A 20,799-nucleotide genomic window follows, 5' to 3' on the forward strand; every position below is an offset into this window, starting at 1 on the left:
AAGATGAAAATTAGGTGTCAAGTCCAGAAAAAACCCACATGATTTTCAATTTATCGATATACTATCAGAAAAATGCTGACCCAAAAGGTCCCAACAGTGCACAGTCACCATCCCTTTGTGTAAATACACTAAAATATGTGAGACTTGCAAGTCACCTCTGCACTTCATAGATCTTTACCACAAAAGTCCTATTTTTCAGCAACTGGGGCTTAGTTTTGTAGGCAAGTTATGCACAATAAACTAGATTTGCACCAATCTAGGAACTTTTCTGTGATCCTCATGTTCAGCAAGTACCAAAGTTGTAGAGGTCAACAATATAAACAAACCAGGACATATCAAGCATATTTATTTGTCTAAAGTGAGGTGCATGCTTGATACACTTGCTGAATAATAGCATATTGTCCAAATGCTTTAAATACTTGTGAATGCACTCATTACAGATGGCATGCAAATATTTGGAAATTGGTCGGGGATTTGGCAAAGCATAAGGAATAAATAGTCTAATCCAGGGAAACACTCACAGCACTATTCGCTGATGCAATCCTTGCTTGTCCCTTGCACCCTCAACTTTCACATGAATTGATTCAGTCACTACTGCAGCCCAAAAACATGGTTGGAAGGAGAGGAAAAGGAAAAGCAATAGGTTTCTAACCTCATTAAATGGCACTTTTGGATTGCAGATCTGCTGCAGCCAAGCTATGTGAACACTGGAGCAAAGCTGGGGGGTTTTACCCAAGAAAATATAAGGTTTTTTCCATCTGAAGGTGATAAAAGAATCTTTCCTGTGTGGAGATACAACAGGAATCTTGCCATCAGGATTCTTATCCTTGGGGGCCGAAAGACCACCATCCCCTTGCAGCTTTTAAGGAATACAATGGCAAAAGTAGGTCTAATGCAGATTCATGTTACAAACGTTCTTCCCCACGGGACACAGGCATTCTGATCCTCATTTTCTGTGCTTCATCCCCTGACAGCACCTGCACACCTTTGCCTTTCATTGGAATAGTGCTCTCCCACTACCACAGGGACAAAGCAGTTCTGCTGAACCATTACTAGACTCCTGTAGGAGATTCCTGCTGGTATCAGTTTGTATAACTTGATGTTTTTACTGACCTTTCTAGGAATAAATAAACAGCTTTTTACCTTCCCAAACATACACATCCCATCCAAAGAATCCCCACACTATTTCCTGATACACCTGTGCAGGTAGAAGTGAGACCAATAGCTATAAAATCTCATATTAACATTCCTCACAAGTCCTCTTTTGCAATGACAATTCAGTTTTCCCCTACCCCTTGACTAATTTGGTTACAGAAAGCCACCTCATTTCAAAAAAGCCATATTTTATTGGTTGATAAGTTATTTTAGTTACCTTGGTTTGTCTTACTTCTGCAGGTGTTATAATTGTCTTCATACAAATATGGCAAATTAAAAATGGCCACACCCACAGCTCTATTTTGAGATCACTAAATTCATATATTACAACAACATATGATTGAGAATGACACCGAGTCAAAGTTTTGGCTATACTTTTATTTACTTCACGTACTATGAACATATACATTACATGCTACAAAAAAATAAAAAAAGACTTTAACTGTCAAGAAAGTGGATAGTGTTATAATACAATGGCACATGTTTCATATTTTTCTTCAAACTGGTTTGGTTAGAATCCTTCCCCAAAACCATTAACAAAAATGAAGTGTTTTACTCTTAAAATGATTAGAAATATTTTCATTATTAACAAATACAATTCAAACAGATTAACAAGATTTAACCAGGTCCAATATTAGTAAAAAGGCTGGGGTTTACCAAAATGAAATATATATTAAAAAAACCATAGCAGCCAGTTGTACTTTTTAGTGTGATATAATGTGTAAATGCACCAGAAGAACACAGTGTAATTGAGCATTCTGCTTTCACGGTGTATTTCTAGAAATGATTATTCTAGTTCTAACACCTGCCTATGCACAAGAAACCAAAAAACACAGCCAAGTAGAGACAAAAGATTGTGACCAACATTCTTAGCAATGATTTTTTTGCACGCATCGGGGAGAAGGGAGGGAACAAATAGAAGAGGATAAACAAAGGCCACAAAAGGATTTAATCTACATGTTCATGAACATAGGTTCTACCTATTTTCCTTTAAGAGCTTGACAAGTTGAAATGTCTACTTTGTCCAAATGCAAACATTTCTACCACCTATGAAACAAAACCACATTTTGGCTTAGAACTGAATAGTGGAAAACAGTTGCATTAATGTGTCAGTTGACTATGAAAAACTGCTTGACAAGAACTGGGGTTCTAGTGCAACAGTGGCTATTAAGACTCCTCTAGTTTCTTTATTTTGCTGTTTCAAAGTGTACAAATATTTGCAATTTATACAGTCCTAATAAAACCACATCTACAAAGTTTGCAGGGGATTTGCTAATTAATTTGACTCACGTCTTTCCTATTAAAAGGGCAATATTTGCATAATGAAACTACCAGAAAAATGTTCTTTCGGTATCTTAAAATTTAACTCCCGATTGGAAAGGTACAAATATATGGGCTTTCATTAACTGCAGTTGGGAAAAATACTTCAGAACAGTGTTATTCTAAGAACACACCGTTCGCTATGTTTCTTTTGCAATACATGAAGAAAAACATAAGCAAATACGGGCAATTGAAAAACTCAATATTAAGCCTGTTATTTAGAGTGCAGCTATTGAACAAAAAAACCCTGTTACAGTAAATATCAAGGTCAGAGGAAAAATACAAATTAGCCTTAAAGAAACCGATGAGTTACAGAGCCTACAGTTAGTTTGTCAATTTTTTTCCCCTCAAAGTGAATTTTGTACTGAGCTAGAAGAGATCCCACAATCACTGGCACATCACCCTAACCAGAACAGCAATCCAAGCTAGGACAGGACTGCGATTCCTTTGTTTCCACTCCCACACCACTGTCCCAGCTGTCAGTTTTCTGACAATCCTCAGTAGTGCTCAGGAGACTGGTGATGGACAGGTGTGATTAACGTACATCGGCGTTAGTGCACAGAAGTCATGAGTGCCCATAACCTGAACATTAGTCAGACTTGCTGATGGATTAGTTCTGAAGTAAAACGACTAGTACTTAAATATAACAGAAATATTATAACTTCCAGCATGTTACAGAGTTCTGAGGTAAAGTGTTACCAGTATTGTTGTACAGGTCGGTGCAGTGCAGCAAAGGCCTTTGCAGCATGTGCCACCAATGAGCCACTCGAGTCACATGGTTTGTAGCAAGGAAAACCAACATTTTCCGTTTGATACTATTTAGAAAAACTGTTCTGTACGGATTACACTGTAGTCATAAAGTTACAAAATTTAGTTTGGTCACTAGTGCTGTGCTTGGAAAACAACCCAGGGTACAGGCAAGGGATAGTTACTTCAGTGTTTAATTTCAGTTTACAAAACTTACTGAATCCATTCTGATTTATATTAGAGAAAACCAGATAATTAGAAGAACAGACTACAAAAACAACCACCAAGCAGTGCATAATACTGCCTATTCAATGCACTGATTTTCATTATGAGCTAGGAAGCCGTATTTACTCTATTATGCCTTTTGAGAATCAGTCCAGAAGCACACAATTATTTTCCATTAGTTTATTAAAAATAAAATCCTCATGAATTCACTATCAAATATTTTACAGATGGGAATCAAACCAGAAGAGTCCCCAGAGTAACTTTATAATAAAAGTAATATTTGGTTTGTCAGTTCACCATGTTTGACACCGATTTGTACTGTAACAGTATTGTACAACAGGAGTATCCAAGAATTCTAGAAACATTAAACTAGCCCTACATAATTTAACTTTACTGGAAAGCAGTGTCAATATTTTAGTATATTTAGTGAATCAAACACTGCTTTAAAGCTACGTATTAAAGTGCTACGCACGTATTTTTCAGCACTGATATGGATGTTTACACTTCTATAAGCCTTGTATTTGTGGATAAAGAGATATTTGAGTGTTAACAAAAATCTTAATTTAATATCAACTGCTATGTTTGAAGCATCAACAGTACTGACGAAATCAATCTAGTGTCCACAAACTTCTAGAATTCTGAGGTTGATTTGATCTGTCATTTACCATTAAAATGGTAAGAACGTGTAAATCACAAGGGCTGTCCCCAACAGCACTACATAAATCTGTACTGTGCATAGTTAACTGACCATGCAGAGTACTGTATAGCCTTTCTAGGACAGAGAATTCAGGATGGAAAAAAACATGGAGAAAGCTCCAGGATAAATTGGTGAAATTTCTATCTGTGTATTGAATTGTCTACGGTTGATGTTCATTGCCTGAGGAAGAAGCAACATAAGCAATGGGACCGGAGAGAGCTATAAATGTCATCTGAACATCTACAGTCCTGCTCTCCCCGGCTGCTGCTGCTGGCAAGGTCCAGTCTGCCGTGCACATGGACATAAGCAGGCATTACAACCTAGAATCGTGGACTAGTTCTGCCACTTGACACACGAGTTATCTACTGTCGTACCCTGAATTACATGACCCTTGATTAAGGAATGGTGGTGTTCAGTCCCAGGGGTTTGCAGGTTATCAGAATGCTTATCCAAGCAATTCCGCTTTCAATCGGTCGGAACAGAGTCTTGATGGCATCTGCAATAAAAACAAGTTGAGATTGTTCCCATCTGTAAGCGCAACTGTTGAGCCACACTCAGCTGAAGTCCTCGTCGGGATTCTGTTGATCCAGCAGACGGACATGTGTGAATGGAAAGTGACCCCGTCTGCCATTACATTCTCCTTCCCACTGACCACTCATGTTAATCTTTGTGACCTTTACCAGCTCACCGACCTGTGGGGTAAGAAATAAATACGTGTTACCATCCATAAACACCGGGGTGAGCCGCCAGCCCTCCCCGCCGGTGTGTCCCCCAAGTGTACCAGACACACGTCCATACAAAGCAGTCCTGACCGTTCCTGAGACACCAGCCTGTCCCCCATGTCATTCACTCCTGAAGAAAGTATAGAGAGAAAAAGGCATGCCTAGATCAGGTGAGAACTACCTGAAGAGCCAGCAATCCAGTACCAATCCCTCAGAGCACTCTTGGGACCTGCCATCAGGTGCCATCCCAATGAATGTGCCTCGCTGGACCGACAGAGGTTTGCACACTGCTGGTTCTCCACTGAGAACAACAAGGCAGGCTGGACCAAGGGAACACTAACCTGGAAGCTAAACAGCTCCTCGGTTTTGAAATTCCACTTCTCAGGTATTATTAAAAAGGCTCTGGATAAGTGGGGGATCTCTCTCCACAGACTATAAAACACTGAGACAATGTGCAGGTGTCTAAGCAGTAGTGCCTTAAGGCTGCTCTGTTCTTACTCTGAGCGTCCTCAAACAGCCACTACCAGAGGCAAGGCCAGATGACATTTCAGTCTTGCCCACCACAGATTTCTCACAGAAATAAATCTCACTGAACCACAGAATTGTTTAGGCTGGAAAAGATCTTGAGGATCAGAGTCCAACCACTAACTCAGCACTGCCAAGTCCACCACTCAGAAATATTAAAGAGAACTGATGCCCTCTCCCTCTTAGACCTGACTTTTTTTAGCTAGAAAAATAAAAGAATGGCTGCTATGGACCAATGAAACTAGAACACATTGTTTCAAAGCATCTGATTTTAACACAATACACTACATAAAAGCCCAGCAATATATCTCCTATTCTCATCTCTACCCTGATATTCTCGGCACCAATTCTGTCTCCCTCTGGCAAAGGGTCAAACTGCACAGCAGTTGCTTCCCCAAGGCAGTGCAGTCAGGTCTAGGTCTGATCAGTCCCCAACTCTGTTGCATCTTGAAGGGTACTTTAAACAGCACTTACACAAGCTAAGAAAGCAAAATTTACATTGTAAAGGTGCTGGTGAATTAATAAATGCAACCCTGAAAAGCTGTCTACCCGTTTCTACCCCTCTGTAGAATTTTATCAATAATCTTATTTACAAGTAAAAAACAATGGATTTTGGAATTCTTTAGAGGGAGGATGCTTTCTAGGGACAGATATATGCTTATTTTCTTTCATTTATACTGTAAATAAACTCTGAAGGCAAGGCCAAAAGCCTCACTGCATTTAATCCAAAAATTCACTGAATATACAGTTACTGGTTTACACAGATGCTCATCACTGTGTTCCAAATCCATCCTAACTGAATCTCATTATTCTCACTTTCCAGGCAGCAAATGAAGAACAAGGAAAACAATTTAAGATGTTACCAATCTCCATTAACTTTACAGGTTTTAATCACTTGCGATCTTTTGCCAGAACAGCTTTTAACAGTTCATAAATTCAAACCACTTCATGGACATTTAATTAAGCTCCCCATACCTCTCATGATTACTTATCTGGTAATGAGAGGCCCACTGGGACTCTCACTGTAGTTTTATTTTTTCCTTTTGTAATCATTAGTATAGACATTTTAATGAATCATATTTTGAAGAGAATCCTCTTATGTATTTGCTACAGGCAAAAAGGAAACCTTCCTCGACTACTGAATGCAAGTTTCAGCTCTTTAGGAATTTAATCATGCAGTTTGTATAATTCTACTACTGCTAATAACCACTGGGGGGTTGTACCAATAAAAATACTCTGCTGACCAAAACAATACATCAGCTCTAATTTAACAAGGAGGAGATTAAATGTGACAATACTAGAACCGGAAAATCTTATTTCCTAATCACAACCATTACAAGAACAATGTCCTAGATAATTTTAAACTCTTCAGACCTGGATATAATCTGTGTATCAGCCTCCAACACAACAGTATTTAACCTCCAACCCACTAGGAAGGAAGAAACACAAGCTGCACTTAAGTTTGCTGTCTGCAAGGTATTTTTCTCAGACTGCTCTTATTGACTATCACACCCTAATTCACGTTCATACAGAGTTTATCTTGGACATCTTACAATCAACTCACCTGCAAAAGGTGAGTTCAACACTGCAATGGCAGTGAGTTATAATACAGGATGCTTGTGACACTCCCTCACTCCCAGAAGCATCTTGTAGCTGTTTTTTGGTTTTCAGGGGTGTTTCAGGGTCATTGCAGCCAAGGGACACCCATTTATGAATTCTCCTTACTACAAGAAGCTACACATGAAATCTGCATTTCAGTGATCGTGAAAAGAGGAAAGACCTCTGAGATAAAATATTCCTTTTTTACCATTGCAGTAATGTCATTTAGCAATCACTCTTATACAAATTTTCATTCACATTTCATCTATATATATATCTTCCCACTTCATTCTTTTACATATATATCTTTACACCTATCAAAGCAGGACTGACTTAAGTGAGCACAGACCATTTCACAAATGCTGGCTTAATAAAATGACTCCATTAGTTCCTCAATAACTTACAGATCTTTCTAGATCTGCTTTGAAACTCTGCCTATTAAGCTGTAGTTCAAACACTGTCCTGAAGACAATACAGAGAACTTTTCAAAAATTACCCATTATTACAAGTGCTGAAATTTTAAAACACTTAGATTAGAAGTGGATATTCTCTCTGAATTCCTCTCACTTTTAACATTGACTTATGGTATCATTAGTCCACAGTGCATCATCCCACCAAGCACAGCACCTCAGGAACAACACTGTACCCTGCTAGAAAGTCAGGTTTGTCTCAGTCTTCATCAGAAGTTTTAAAACTAAATATACCCCATATGCTTCAAAGCAAAACTGAAGGTTCAAGTGAAGACTTCTGTATGCTGAGGTTTTATTCCAAGTACTCCTCTTTGGTGAGGTCAAGGTGGCAGAGTTCTGCTACTGTTACAAAGAAAAAAAATAAATCGATCGATCTCAGAGTCATTCACCAAACAGATCTTCCTTTTTTCTCCTCTATTTTCTCTTAAAATAGACTGACAACTCCTTGAATAGGTCCAGTTACATGCAAAACAAATGTTAACTTCTCCTGCTGAATCTTTTTTCCATAACACAGCACAGACTTTATTAGAACATCGCCTGCTCTGATCCTCCTCCCTTGAGCTCTTCAAAAGCATGTCAGTCTTAAAATAACAGAGCAGTACAGATATTCTGTTTGCAGTTTGGGCAAAAACTGTTTGATGTTAAGAATCTATTTTTCTAAGAGAAACAGTGGGATCCACCCCCACCCATGAATATTGCCAGATTTGAGGATAAGAGTTTTCATTTGGAAAGAATCCCACTTTCTGTATTTATAAAGAGGTCTGGGCAAAAATGGACTGATAAGATTTACATAATGCTTTCTACTAAGTTATCTAAGAAAGAGATCTCTAAATAAACAGGGAAGGAACACCATGAAGCGAAAGGGAATGTGAAAAAAGGAGACAACAAGAAACAGTACTTTGATAGACAGGATGAAGAAAAACTTGGGAGAAAATGAAGTGCATATTGCTCTTTTTTTCCCTGTACAGACATTGAAAGCAACTCAGTAACATTGTGATTGGAAGTGATAAAAGCTGCAAAGAAGCTCTGAAGGACACTAGAAGCAGTGATCAATGGCTCATGTTCTAAAACTAAATTTTCCCAGTTTATACAGAATAAAGAACCACCACTACTGCTGCATTTCTTAAATGCAGAGGTGTAGCAAGACAGGAGTGCATCACCCTAATCAAGAAGCTCTACATTCAACTGATAAGTATTTCAGTAAGTTTGTAAGGCCCACAAAGGCCAATGTTGTGCACCAGAAATCTTATATTGTCACAAAGATGAGCTGAGCTGACACTTCTCAGCTCCCTCCTCCCCAACCCTTCAGCTGTCAAGCCTGTTATCATCAGTTAGTAAAAGATACTAATGGTGTAGGGTAGCTCAGAGGAGAGAGAGATTCTCCACAACTACTCTTCCTAAAGCACAGCAACTTGACAGATCATGTGAGTTTTGGTGAAGAGGATTGAGCTAACACAAGATCAGCCACAGCACTCCCAAGCTGTTCTTCAGCCTCTAAAGGATTTCCTTTCACTCTAAGTTGCTTATGATGGCCTGGATTTACCAGCATTTTCTCACTCTCCCTATTTCACTCCAAGCTCCCAAACTCTGCACAGGGCAGTGTTGTGGGGTTCTGCTTTAAAGTGGGAAGTTGAGGCTTGAGAGAACATTAGTGGCACACTGATAAATAATAGTTAAATAATAATATAAAATTAATAGCAAAATCCAAAAAGAAACCCAAAAGTTTTTGATAAATATGCCACAACATAATATCCAGAGGCTCAAAAAATATGTAACATCTGGTAATTACATAGTCTGCAATGCCATTTAGGAATATTCCCAAGTTCCAGGAGGTGGCTGGGTGGAAAGTGAGAAAAACAGGGAAAGAGACAGTATTTTAGGCTGTAGTAAAGTATGAAGGATAAAAATCTTCACATTTCCCTAAAATCTGATGAGTTGGCATAAATTTCTCATGCTTCTCAACCCAAACCCAGTCACCTATCTAACAGAATGTATAGTAACTCAGAGTGCATTTACATTGCTCCCCCAGATAAATTTTTACCTGCAATGGGAAAAAATTTCACATTTGCCAGGCTGTACATCAATTATCCATCTGTAGAATGTGCTGCATTTGCGAGTTCTGTACTACAGACACACACCTACAGCTGCCAAATCACTGGAGTCCTGAAGTGCCTTTTGTGCTCTGCACAATTACACAAAGTATGTGAGAGTGAAGAGGAGATGTTCTGACTCAGCACAGAAACTGTTTTTTCCCAAGTACTTAAAATGTTATATAAACAGGAAGTCAATTAGGTATCAGGAAATTCCAGAGCCTCTGGCTCAAAGAAAGCCTAGATTAAAGGATACAATTTACATATCCTAAGGCAAAGGTCTGCCACTGGGAATACCTTGGTATCAATTTCCTCCAACTCAACTTGAGGGAGAACTATCTGATGTGGAGAGATAGAGCACTCCAGTCATCTTTTAAGAGGAAAAAGAAAAATCAAAAAGGGCCTATACAAGCACTTGATCATGTCAGGAAGTGAATCAGCCTGAGGGAAACTCCTTGCTTTATTACAAATCCTGCTCCATCAATCACTGCTTTATGCAAGACCTCCCTAATAAATTGTAATGTAAATTGTAAAACACTCCTGCTTCCCAATCTAAACCCAAAGCAATCTGCTTAAGGTGAAGATATTACAGTAAAACCCTGTGTGTGATCATCATCATCATCTCACCCTGGGTCACTTCAAAATGACTATCAATGTTTGCACTGATTGCTTTAAACTGCTGACAGACTGGGGGGGGGAAAACCCAACACAACATAAACCAACAAACAACCCAGCACACCTTGTACACGTTGGTGAGGCACACGACAGCAAGCACAGGTTCAGACACACAATTCATGAACTGCTCCCTCTCCCTCCCCCCTAAAATAAACACCTGGGAAGTGAAAACATGGATGGGGAAACACTTGTGTTAGTGATGGCTGACAAAGACACAATACTGGTTGAGTAACCTAAACATGCTGTAATAATCAACAATAATCTAATCTACAAGTGACTTAAGTCACTCATTTAAAAAAAAAAAAAAAGCCTTTATCCGTAACTTATTAACCACGACATAAAACCAGTATTACAATGCTTTTCCCTTTCTCATTCCTACAAAACTATCAATGTGATTGAAAGGGAAATCCCTTGAACAGATCTCTTCCTTCTAAATTTTGCCCATTATGTACCTCCAAAGCCAAGGCTGTCTTGTCGTAGGCATTAGGGACTCGCTTCTGGATAACCCGGGCATAAATAGGGCCATTCTGAAGGTTAGGGAGCGGAGTGTTGATGCTGGGCTGGGCATAGGGCCCTGGCTCCGGCCCACCCAGTGGTTGTGGGTGGGAACTATCCTGGTTACCTCCAATCAGAGTAGGGACTGAAGCAGAGGAAGGTCTATACTTCTCGACGTAAGGAACAGGTATCATTCCCCTCTTCCCTTCGCTGTCTTCTGCATTCCACCACTGCTCTTCAGGCTTATCCCAGATTTTCAGTATGTCTCCTTTCTTAAATGGAAGATCTTCCTCATCATTTCCATTAAAGTCAAAGAGAGCTCGCACATACTCAGCCTCCTCCTGCCTGAGGATAACACCACTATTCTGCCTGGACCGGGAGACTGGTTCTATCAAGGTCGTAGTGTCCAAATAGTGTATTTTGTAGAATTCCAGTAAAGATGGCAAAGAATCAAACTCTTGGTCACCTATTCGAAATCTGGTGGGATTCGACCCTGGAAAAAGAAGGCAACATGTCAAAGAGAGCATACAACAGTTAAAACTGTAAATAAAACAGCTGAGAAGACATTTGCAGAGAAGTATTTCTACAGTGAATTTGGTATCTTTACACCAGCATTCATCAAATTCAGCTTTTAGAGTATTTTTAATCTAAGACAGCACTATCGTGATCATGAGGATAGACTTTTGTTCTAAAAGATTTTGTCAAAGAAGGAAAAGAGTAATTGTTTGGCACTGCCAAACTTCCTGAATTAGGATAAAAATATCTTTGTTTCTTTCAATGTTATATGGACCCAAGAGATGAAAATGTTCAGTGCATCTTTCTCAGAAGTCTGTACCATTTTCAGTAACACATGATACCCTTTTTCCTGTTTTATACTCTAAATATAGGAAGTAAACGAAATCTTGGTACAATTTCAAGGAAATTATTTTTTTTTTAAACTCTCTTTTGCTGTTCAGATTTATTTTTAAAGGACAACAGTGCCATAATGGTTGTTTACCTGCTGTAATATACCTTGGGTTAAAGGCATGGACATTTTGGGAAACTGCTTAGCACAGCAGCAAAATGTGATATGAATGAGCAAATGCAGTTATTTTTCATTTTGATAAAAGGTACCATTAAAGAAAATTATCTGTGTTTTATGCAATGCAAAGCAATGACATATATTTTCATAATAGGTATGACTCAGCCTTTTAATCTCAAGTCTTGTAGTTTCTTTGCCATGTTTGTCAGACAGAGCCTAAGCTATAAACCCAAAACTCAAAAACACTGAAATACAGATGATGTTCATATTCAAGCCATCACAAGCACCAAAGGGCAGAGTATCCATTTCAATTTTCAATCAGTGTGCTGTCCTTTTTTTTCCATTTTACGTTCTTCTGGGGAAAAACACACACATGATGTTCTATTTCCACCATAACCCTGTGCAATCAGTTATGGGAAGAATCCTGGAAGGCTGGGGGAGGGTAGAGGAGATGAAAAGATTTATGCTTTAATGAGTAACTCTTTTAGCAAGAAAGAGATGCTTACTTTGCAAGTCTGTTTTCTCTGCAGGGAATATCTAACAGTTCCGAGACTTAGCTCTGGAGTACAAAGCAAACAGAATCCTTCAAACTGTCACTGATCCAAACCCCCCTTCAAAGTAGCACTGTCAGCATGGAAAGCTGACATTACAACAAGCTCTTTCAAGAGAGTAAAAAGGGGTTCTAACAGAGAAAAGGGCAGATTCAATAAGATCAACATAGACAAACACCCGATAAATAAGTTTTGAAGTATCCTGAAGGAACATAAACATTAGTGAAGCTGGTTACAGGAAACTCAAAGCAGCAGAACTAAGCCATCGGAAAATGCACATTTGCATGCATTAACAGCCCTGAAAGGCTTTCAAAAGAAATGAATACAAACACAGGGAGCCAAAAACCAAAAGCAATACCCTCAAAAAAATTGTGAAAAACAAAACACAAACTGGCATCACTGAGAGATAAGGAAGTTAATGTAATTATCAGTATGAAATACGAACCCAGCACGGGAAGAGAAATAAGATTCCATCTTATTCTCCCAAATTGTAACGCTGAGAAGTTACAAAACCCTCTCAACTTTTGTTGCTGAGATGTAACTTACAGCTCCAGACTTTGCCAGAACTCTGGAATTTCATCCCAGTGGCCTCACAGGAGATGACTTCTGGCTGGACGGGCAGCATCCCTACACCACTTCCAAAGAGCTGAAGCTCACTCCATCAGGGTATGATGTGATCTGGGAATGCTGCACTTCCTCCAGCTTTGGAAGCGGGAAACCAAGCTTGTAACTAGTGGTAAAGACATCAAGTTTCAGACCTGTCTGGTGACAGAAACATGAGCATATATCTCCTACTACTTTAGTTGTGAATCTTTAAGGATCAAGGCTTGTGGGGACACTTAGGTTAAAAGAAAAAGTCACAGAAACTTTAAGACCAGGGTAGCAAAGCACTTTGAAGTCATAGGGAAAAGCCTGAATCTCAGGGAAGTTCACTGACATGGAACTTATTTCACATGACAATAATACAGAACCTGTAACTCTACTTTTGTAAAAGCTGCTACAAGCTGACTCAGTCAGGAGGCTGAGCTCTGTCTCCAGCAACAAAAGTATTCCAAGAAAAATCTTACAAGTCATAGGGAACGAGCAGCTCATCACTAACATTCATCACACTTGTCAGCACCAACAATCATCACCAGGATGAACAAGGTATTTTGGAGTGTCTTTTTTTTTCCTTTGGAACAGGTTCACCCTCTTCAATTAATGCACAACAGCCTGAAGTAGCTGCCAAATGTACCTGAATACAAGTTGGACTTTAAGAAGGAAAGTCCACTGGAACATTATGTACAGGGAAGGAGCGACTGAAATCAGTGTACTGTATCCTGGAAAATCATACTCTAAAAGGCATTTGGCACAACTGAAGAACAGCCAGAGAACACAGACACTCCAAATTCAAGGATCAGAAAGATAAATGCACTCCTTGAAGGGACAAAGAGACAAGCATCAGAAAGGAGAGACTCTATCTTCACAAAGAGCACTGCCAGAACACCACGTGCACTTCTGATGCTTTTGTATTAAAAAAAGTAAGACAGCTACAAAAGGCTGGAAAGATCTCTTTGCAACAAGAAAGCTACAGGCTTAATCCAAATTAATTAACAAAGAACACAAAGGCAGCAATCTCGTAATTGTCTGGAGAACTTAAACAGAAGACCTCTAAAATTCAGCTACCAGAGGCATAAAAAGGACAAAATAGTTCCAGGTCACAGTTGGTAAAATGCAGGTTGGAAATAAAATACAAATCCACCTTGCCAAGGAAGTGGTAAACTTCCCATCAGTTCTTTTGTGGATACTCTTGTTCAGCTACAAGGTAATGAGCTAAATGATGCTCACGTGTAACAGAAATAATTCTACTCATTAAGGCTTCCAAGTTTTGTCATTTCCTGGTATAATGAAATTAAAGATTAACAGATTTCAGGCTCAGAGAAATTCTTCAGCTTCTTGGCTGAACTGTAACACTGCTCATACCTGTAGGCCCATGGAATAATTAAGGCAAGATCTAACACAAGAAAGTTACAGCAACAAGGCAAGTGTTTTTTTGAGAATCAGACCAGTTTTCCTTCATGATCCTGGGAGACAGTCTTCTTGAAGGCACAAACAAGAGCAGCACATTGTCCCCATCTTCTGAAGGCTCTCAGGAAGAGCACGAGGCGTGGAAAGGTAAAGTCCAGCTCCTGGAGGAACTTTAGTCACTTCCTATGAAAGTTGGACAAAAGGAGGACTAAAAATCATCTTCCCTCCTCCACAGCCCTGCAGAGCTGAAGGAAGAAGAGCTGCTCAGTGTGCACCTCTAGCACCAGCACTGCTCTGCTGGGTAAGGTTACTCCTTTGAATGAGGAGCACAAAGGGCTGAGGATCCTCTTTCTTACTCAATCCATCCTGCTCTGTCTCCACTAGGACTTAACCTGACTCCAGCCACCCCAGAGTGTCAGAGCAGGTAATGAAACCCCTGCTCTCAGAAACACCAGGAAAAAGTTAAAATCCAAAGCGTTCCAGAATTAAAGAAAGCTTCAAACCTGGACCCTGTCTGTTCTCTGTTCATGATGCACATTCTCTCCTGACACCCTTTGGAACTGTGCTGGCTTCATGTCAATCTGGAGAAGATTGATTATACATGTTTTAAATATTGTACAGACACTGGGGAATGAGGAGTATAAAACACCCAATATTCTACTGCTTGAGAGTGTGGGCAGGTGGTATAACCACAGAGCAACTTCTCACTTTCTCACACATCTCAGGGGTTTTACATTTCTCTCTTCACTCCAATTAACTGTTAGTGTCACTAGGGAGTTTTCTCTTTATTCCCAAGCTTTGGAAAGCTTTTCCTTTCAGTGCAGGGAACACCTCATGGAAACACAGGTTTTCATGTTTGTATTTAGGCCTAATCTTTAAAGGTGGTCCCCTTTCCCAACTTACAAAACGTGTTTTGGGCCAGAGAAGCTGTTATCACACAGGTACTGAGACCCGAGGCTCTCATTCCCAAGATATCAGAGTGATGTAAGGCAGTTTCCTCCTGGAGCACATGGGAACAGGGCTCTGAAGGCACCACATTCCAGCCTGTGTGGTTCCCCCACCCCCACAGGGACACCTTTTTTCCTTGTTCTTAAGCACCTTCCTACTCACGCTGAGCAAAACAAACAAGCACCATGAACGCCCTGTGAAAACATAAAAGCCCATTGAGCGGCTCCTGGCAGAGCTCTGAGCACACCCAGGAGTCACAGACTCATTTCTGCAGACACAGGAGGGAAGAAGAGCAGATGTCTAAGGCAGGCACTTCCCAAGCTTCCACTACTTTGCAGTTAAATATATTTTGATTTCAATATAAAAAAAGGAAAGAAAACCAAAACCCAACCCAAACCTAACCCCTAAAACCCCAAGTGTCAGAGTCAAACCACACTGCTCACCCACACCTAAAGCTGTTCCATATAGAGTGTGGAATATTATCCCCTATGTGTGGATATCATCCTGCAGGATTCTATGATTCCAGGAAGTAGAGTCACAATGGAAGTGACTTAGAAGCCTAAGTTAAGCATCATGTTCCTAAAACTCACAGTGAAAACACCAGTTTCTGCACTATATTTGTCACACTTTCCTACTTCACACAAATTTTACTACACTATAAGGTTTCTGTCTCCACAATGTTGTACTCTCAATAGAAAGCATATCTTTCTTTGGGTATTTTAGGTATTTTGTTTTAGTGCATATCACACATTTTTATCCCAAAGCCTCATGTTAAATTGCAAACACATGATGTTTTTAGTATTTCTTCTATTGTCTGCTTCCCTGCATGGAGCACTTTGTATTGTTTGGGATTTCTTCAGCCCGTGACTGTGATATTTCATCACAAATTATACCCTAATTCTCATTCAGCTGTTAATCTCCATCTCCAGTGGAAACAGAGTGTTCTTCTTTCCCATAATTCAGTGATTTATCCTATTTTTTTTAACAGCCTTACAGCATTTCAGGAAGAAATAAAAAGATCTGGTTAATTTTTCTGTTAAATTTTTTTCTTATGATGAAAAATCACCTGCAAGAAGTTAAAAACTGCAGCATCAGGCAAAAGGTGAATTTAACAAAAAGTCCACAAATTTATTTTATACTTTGGAAACAGAAGAAAGTATCATGTTTTTGTGACATCATGACTTTCAATATTAGGGAAGCCAAAGCTCCTCATCTCATTCACTCTGTACTGGGGTTTCCCTAACTCTAAGTGCAGTATTAGAGCACTCAGGAATTTCACAAACACTGAGACCAACAAAAATCAACCCAACGACCCGACCTGGCATATTCAGATTTCCCAGTGAGACCTGTGTGTTTGTCAACCAATAAGCTGTACCATAATAAAACATGTAGAATTGGTTTTCCCAATGTTTTAGCTTGACCACAATAAGCAAGCAGGACAATTTGCAAACATTCACCTCTCTTTACTGCACTGGTTTCCCTACCCAAACATGAAATCCTATTCAATCTTCTACCAAAGTTTTCATCTCCCTTCCACTGCAGAACAACCCCACACTTATATTTTTCTGAAAGAACATCTCAATTACACTGTAATTTAATATACACACTATCAGCACCTTTTTGGGTTTAGTGTATCAGCATGGAGGCATGATTTAGTTAAAGTTACTAAAATCAGTGTAGGACTGTCTGTAGTGCAAGAGGACAAATAAAAAGGAGACCAACCAAAACATAATTATACTTTTTAAGTTATATTAAGCCTACTGTGCCACCAGCTTACACAGTTACTCTTTTTAAACAGATAAACATTTAAAGCAAGAGAATTACAAGGTATTTAGTGATTCTGACCAAACTTCACAATGTTTTAGCTCCCATAACACAAGTCAGCTCATAGTATGTCACAAAATGAGCTTAAGGATGTAACCCAATAAAAGAGTCAGGATGGCTGTACTGAAGTGATACCACAATAACACGGAAACACTGTTTTTCCAGAGATCAGATGCTCCCCAGAAATCAACTGCCCAGAACTGACAGCCACAATCCAGTGTTTTTCACCACCACTGTCTTTAAAGTCCTATTGGGCTGATTCCACAACAAACCATCCTGGTAACTTACTCTGCTCTACACAACACCAACAATCCATGGCAATTATTGCACCAAACCTCTGCAAAGCTACAGCAACAAAACTGTCTGCACAGATGTGAGACAATCCACCACACTTTGTGGCAAACCATTTCACTGCCCACAGCAGCAACGACTTACACTTGACTTCCAGCTGAATTCAGCCACTTCCACCTGTGGAGCTTTGTGACTTCAGTGCACTCTGCAGTTCCTGGGGTAAACATGATGAGACTTTCCCAAATTTTCAAATCTGAGCAAGGGAAATTACTGTGTAACAGTGCAAATCCACTGGCAGTAGTTTCGTTTTTTTCCTCGATTATCTCCCTCTTAGTCAACTACTCTGTGCAGAGACTGAAAAATCTTCCCTATAACAAGTATTGTTACATCTTTCCAATCTTGGTCTCTCATTCCAACCACAGACCTACATCAGAAGTGACTGTCCCTGTAGAAATTCATATAATGTTTACTTTCTGCCAAATAAGTTCACCAAATCTCTTATTACACAGGTTTACTAGACTTCAAAAATTGTCCAGTGTCTCTTTTGTGAGATGCCAGCAACAGACCCACATAATTTTGCAAGCATTAATATCCAAACTGGAGCAGTTCCACTACCAGCTTCATTAATTCCCACAGGAGGGATACTGCAGGTTCTCACACATCCAAGGACTCTGCGTTGCTGGGGGTTCATTTAGTTGCATTAAACAGCAAAAACGCTGCTTCTCATGACACAGTTTTCCCCCGACACCATCAGCACCTTGTGCTCTCTAAGTGTTACACTTAAACGCGTTTTCATATTAGATGTTCAGCTGATGAGAAATAACATCAAACTTCGCCCTTCAAGGGGAAAAACCCCCTGAATTTCGCATCTGATTTAAAGCAACGATTGCCATTACATCCCGAGGAGTCCCCACTCCTTAAACTACCCGCTCGGAACTCAGCCTCACGCCTGCCTGACAGCGCAGCGCTGCCTTGTCAGAAGGCAGACTTTGGGATGACACTTCCACAGAACCATCTCCCGGCCGGGGTGACACGCAAACCCACGGGCTGTCGATAACCGCTTTAGTAAAACAAAGGCGGCGGGAGGCTGGAGCCGCAGGATCTCCCCGGCCGCCCGGCTCCGGGACGCGTTTCATGTGGCGCTGGGAAGGCAGGTGCGGGCGGACGGTTCAGCCCCAGCTGCGGAAACACGGTTTAATTCCATCACAAAGCGCTCCACGCCTTCCAACACCGCCCGGGCGCCGAGCGGAGCCGCCCCGGCTGCCCTGCCCGGGGCTGGGGGGCACCGCCAGCCCTGGGGGTCACTCACCCGGGGCCCCGGGGCCCTCGCCGCCGGCCCGCCGGGCTCCCGCCGGCCCCAGGCTGTTGACGATGTAGTGCGAGACGCGGGAGCTCTCGGACACCGACAGCACGAAGTCGCCGGGGATGGTGCCGGAGTCGCGCACCAGGAAGGTGCCGTGGCGCTGCCCCTGCAGCAGCGACACGGCCTCGGCGCGGCTCAGCCGCCCCCAGTACCAGCTGGCGCGGTCCTCGGAGTCGAACTGCCCGGCCATGGGGGCCGCGCTCCTCCCCCGCCCGCGGCCGCCGCCGCCCGCGGAGCCGCTTCAAAATGGCGGCCCCGGCCCTGACCTCACCTACCGGACGTGACCGCGCGCGGGGGCGTGACGTCATCTCCCCGCGCGCGCGGGAGGCGGGGGGGGGGTTCGGCTGTGAGGGCGGGCGGGGAGCGCGGAGGCGGGAACGGAACGGGACCGTTCGGAGCCGCGGAATCCCCGAGTTACAGACTCAGGCTGGAAAAGACCTCTGAGAGAGTCGAGTCCGACCTATGACCGATCACCAGCTTGTCAACTGGAGCGTGGCACTGAGTGCCATGTCCGCTCTTTCCTTACCTTCAGGGACGGCGACTCCACCCTGGGCAGCCCTTTCCAACATCTAATCGCTCTTTCTGTGAAGAAATTCTTCTGTGAAGAAATCCTCCCCTGGCACAGTTTAAGACTCTGTCCTGCTGTCCTGTCTCCACCCTCCTGTCAGGGAGTTGAAGAGAGAGAGAGAAGGTCCCCCTGATGCCCCTTTTCTCCAGGCTGAGCACCCTCAGCTCCCTCCTGCTGTTCCAGACCCTTCCCAAGCTCCGTTCCCTTCTCTGGACACTCTCCACCTCCCCAGTGTCTTTCTTGTGAGGGGCCCAAAATTGAACCCAAGATACGAGGTGTCTCAGCACAGGGGGACAGATGGTCACTGCCCTGGTCCTGCTGGCCACACCACTTCTTGATCTGTGGGTACCAGTGAGCGCTGACCACAACTGGAGGGGTCCACTCTGGGTATTTGGGAGCAGCAGTGACCACCACCAGCACCAGCCTCTCCTCACACCTTCCCAGTGCTCCCACAGGGCTCCTCTGTGGCAGGGGGAGGGTGCAGATGTATCCCAGCCACTGCCCCTGGAACATCCCAATTCCTTCCCTGTTGCTGCAGATCACCTTGGGGGCTCCTGTGAGCACTGGCTTGGCTGCAAAGGCCATGAAGATGGTGAAAAGCCTTGAGGGGAAGCCTTATGAGGAGTGGCTGAGGTCACTTGGTCTGTTCAGCCTTGAGAAGAAGAGACTATGGGGAGACCTCATCAGGGTCTGCAGCTTCCTCACAAGGTGCAGAGGAGGGGCAGGTACCGATCTCTGCTCTCTGTGACCAGTGACAGAACCTGAGGGAGCAGCTGGAGCTGTGCCAGGGAGGTTTAGGTTGGATATTAGGAAATGGTTCTTTCCCCAGAATGTGGTTGGGCACTGAACAGGGCAGTGGTCACAGTACCAAGCCTGATAGAACTCAAGGAACATTTGGACAATGTTGTCAGGCACATTTCACGATTCCTGTGGGTGTCCTGTGCAGGGCCAGGAGTTGGACTCAATGATCCTTGTGGGTCCCTTCCAACTCAGGATATTCTGTGATCCTGCTCGTTAAAGGCTGCAGCTCACTGTGTGTTTTCCTTCAGGGCTGTGGCAGCAGTTCCTGCCCTCATCCTCCCTGCCAGCAACTCCATGGCTGTGCCAGCACAGCTGTTTTCATGGGACTACATACTGAATTGGGCCAACGAGCTGTTCTGGGTTAAAAATAGCCCTGCAAAAGAAAAAGTTGAATTTTATTCAGGGCAACTGACTGCATTACCACAGAGGTCTGCAAGAGGGAAGAGCTTAAGTTCCACTGGTGCCACAGATGAACGCATGTGTGTGGCTATGCACAAATCTTATATCTGCAAGAGCAAAGCAATATTTACCACTTTCAGATTGTTCTTCAAGATCTCTTAAATCCCAGAGCAATATCTGTGAGTGTGTATTGAACTCTGCTCCAGCTCTGCTCAATTGTGTGAGCTTTTTCCAGAAAGGAATGTGCTTTTTCAACTGTGCAGTCTCCATGTGGCAGCACTTGCATAAACAATGTTAGAGCACAGC

General features: G+C 42.0%; 1 protein-coding gene across 6 annotated transcripts; it reads right to left on the reverse strand.

Moving 5' to 3' along the window:
* Nucleotides 1–1,512: 1,512 nt before the first annotated feature.
* On the reverse strand, nt 1,513–20,778 carry CRK (CRK proto-oncogene, adaptor protein). Of its 6 annotated transcripts, none has more exons than XR_003531538.1 (4): nt 18,672–18,994; nt 10,678–11,213; nt 7,637–7,802; nt 4,552–4,836 (listed from the first exon to the last, which is right to left on the reverse strand). XR_003531538.1 is itself a non-coding variant. In XM_027666807.1 (3 exons), the coding sequence occupies exons 1-3, from the start codon at nt 20,761–20,763 to the stop codon at nt 4,699–4,701; spliced, it is 813 nt and encodes a 270-aa protein (XP_027522608.1). In that variant the 5' UTR covers nt 20,764–20,778; the 3' UTR covers nt 1,513–4,698. The 6 variants fall into 6 exon arrangements, 4 of the variants coding, with proteins under 4 accessions (XP_027522608.1, XP_027522606.1, XP_027522609.1 ...); XR_003531539.1 differs by having other exon boundaries at nt 4,747–4,836; nt 7,695–7,802; XM_027666807.1 differs by lacking the exons at nt 7,637–7,802; nt 18,672–18,994 and adding an exon at nt 20,625–20,778 and having other exon boundaries at nt 1,513–4,836.
* Between the last annotated feature and the right edge of the window lie 21 nt (nt 20,779–20,799).

Source organism: Corapipo altera, unplaced genomic scaffold (genome assembly GCF_003945725.1).
Source record: "Corapipo altera isolate COAL_440 unplaced genomic scaffold, ASM394572v1 181, whole genome shotgun sequence".
NCBI classification, from domain to species: domain Eukaryota; kingdom Metazoa; phylum Chordata; class Aves; order Passeriformes; family Pipridae; genus Corapipo; species Corapipo altera.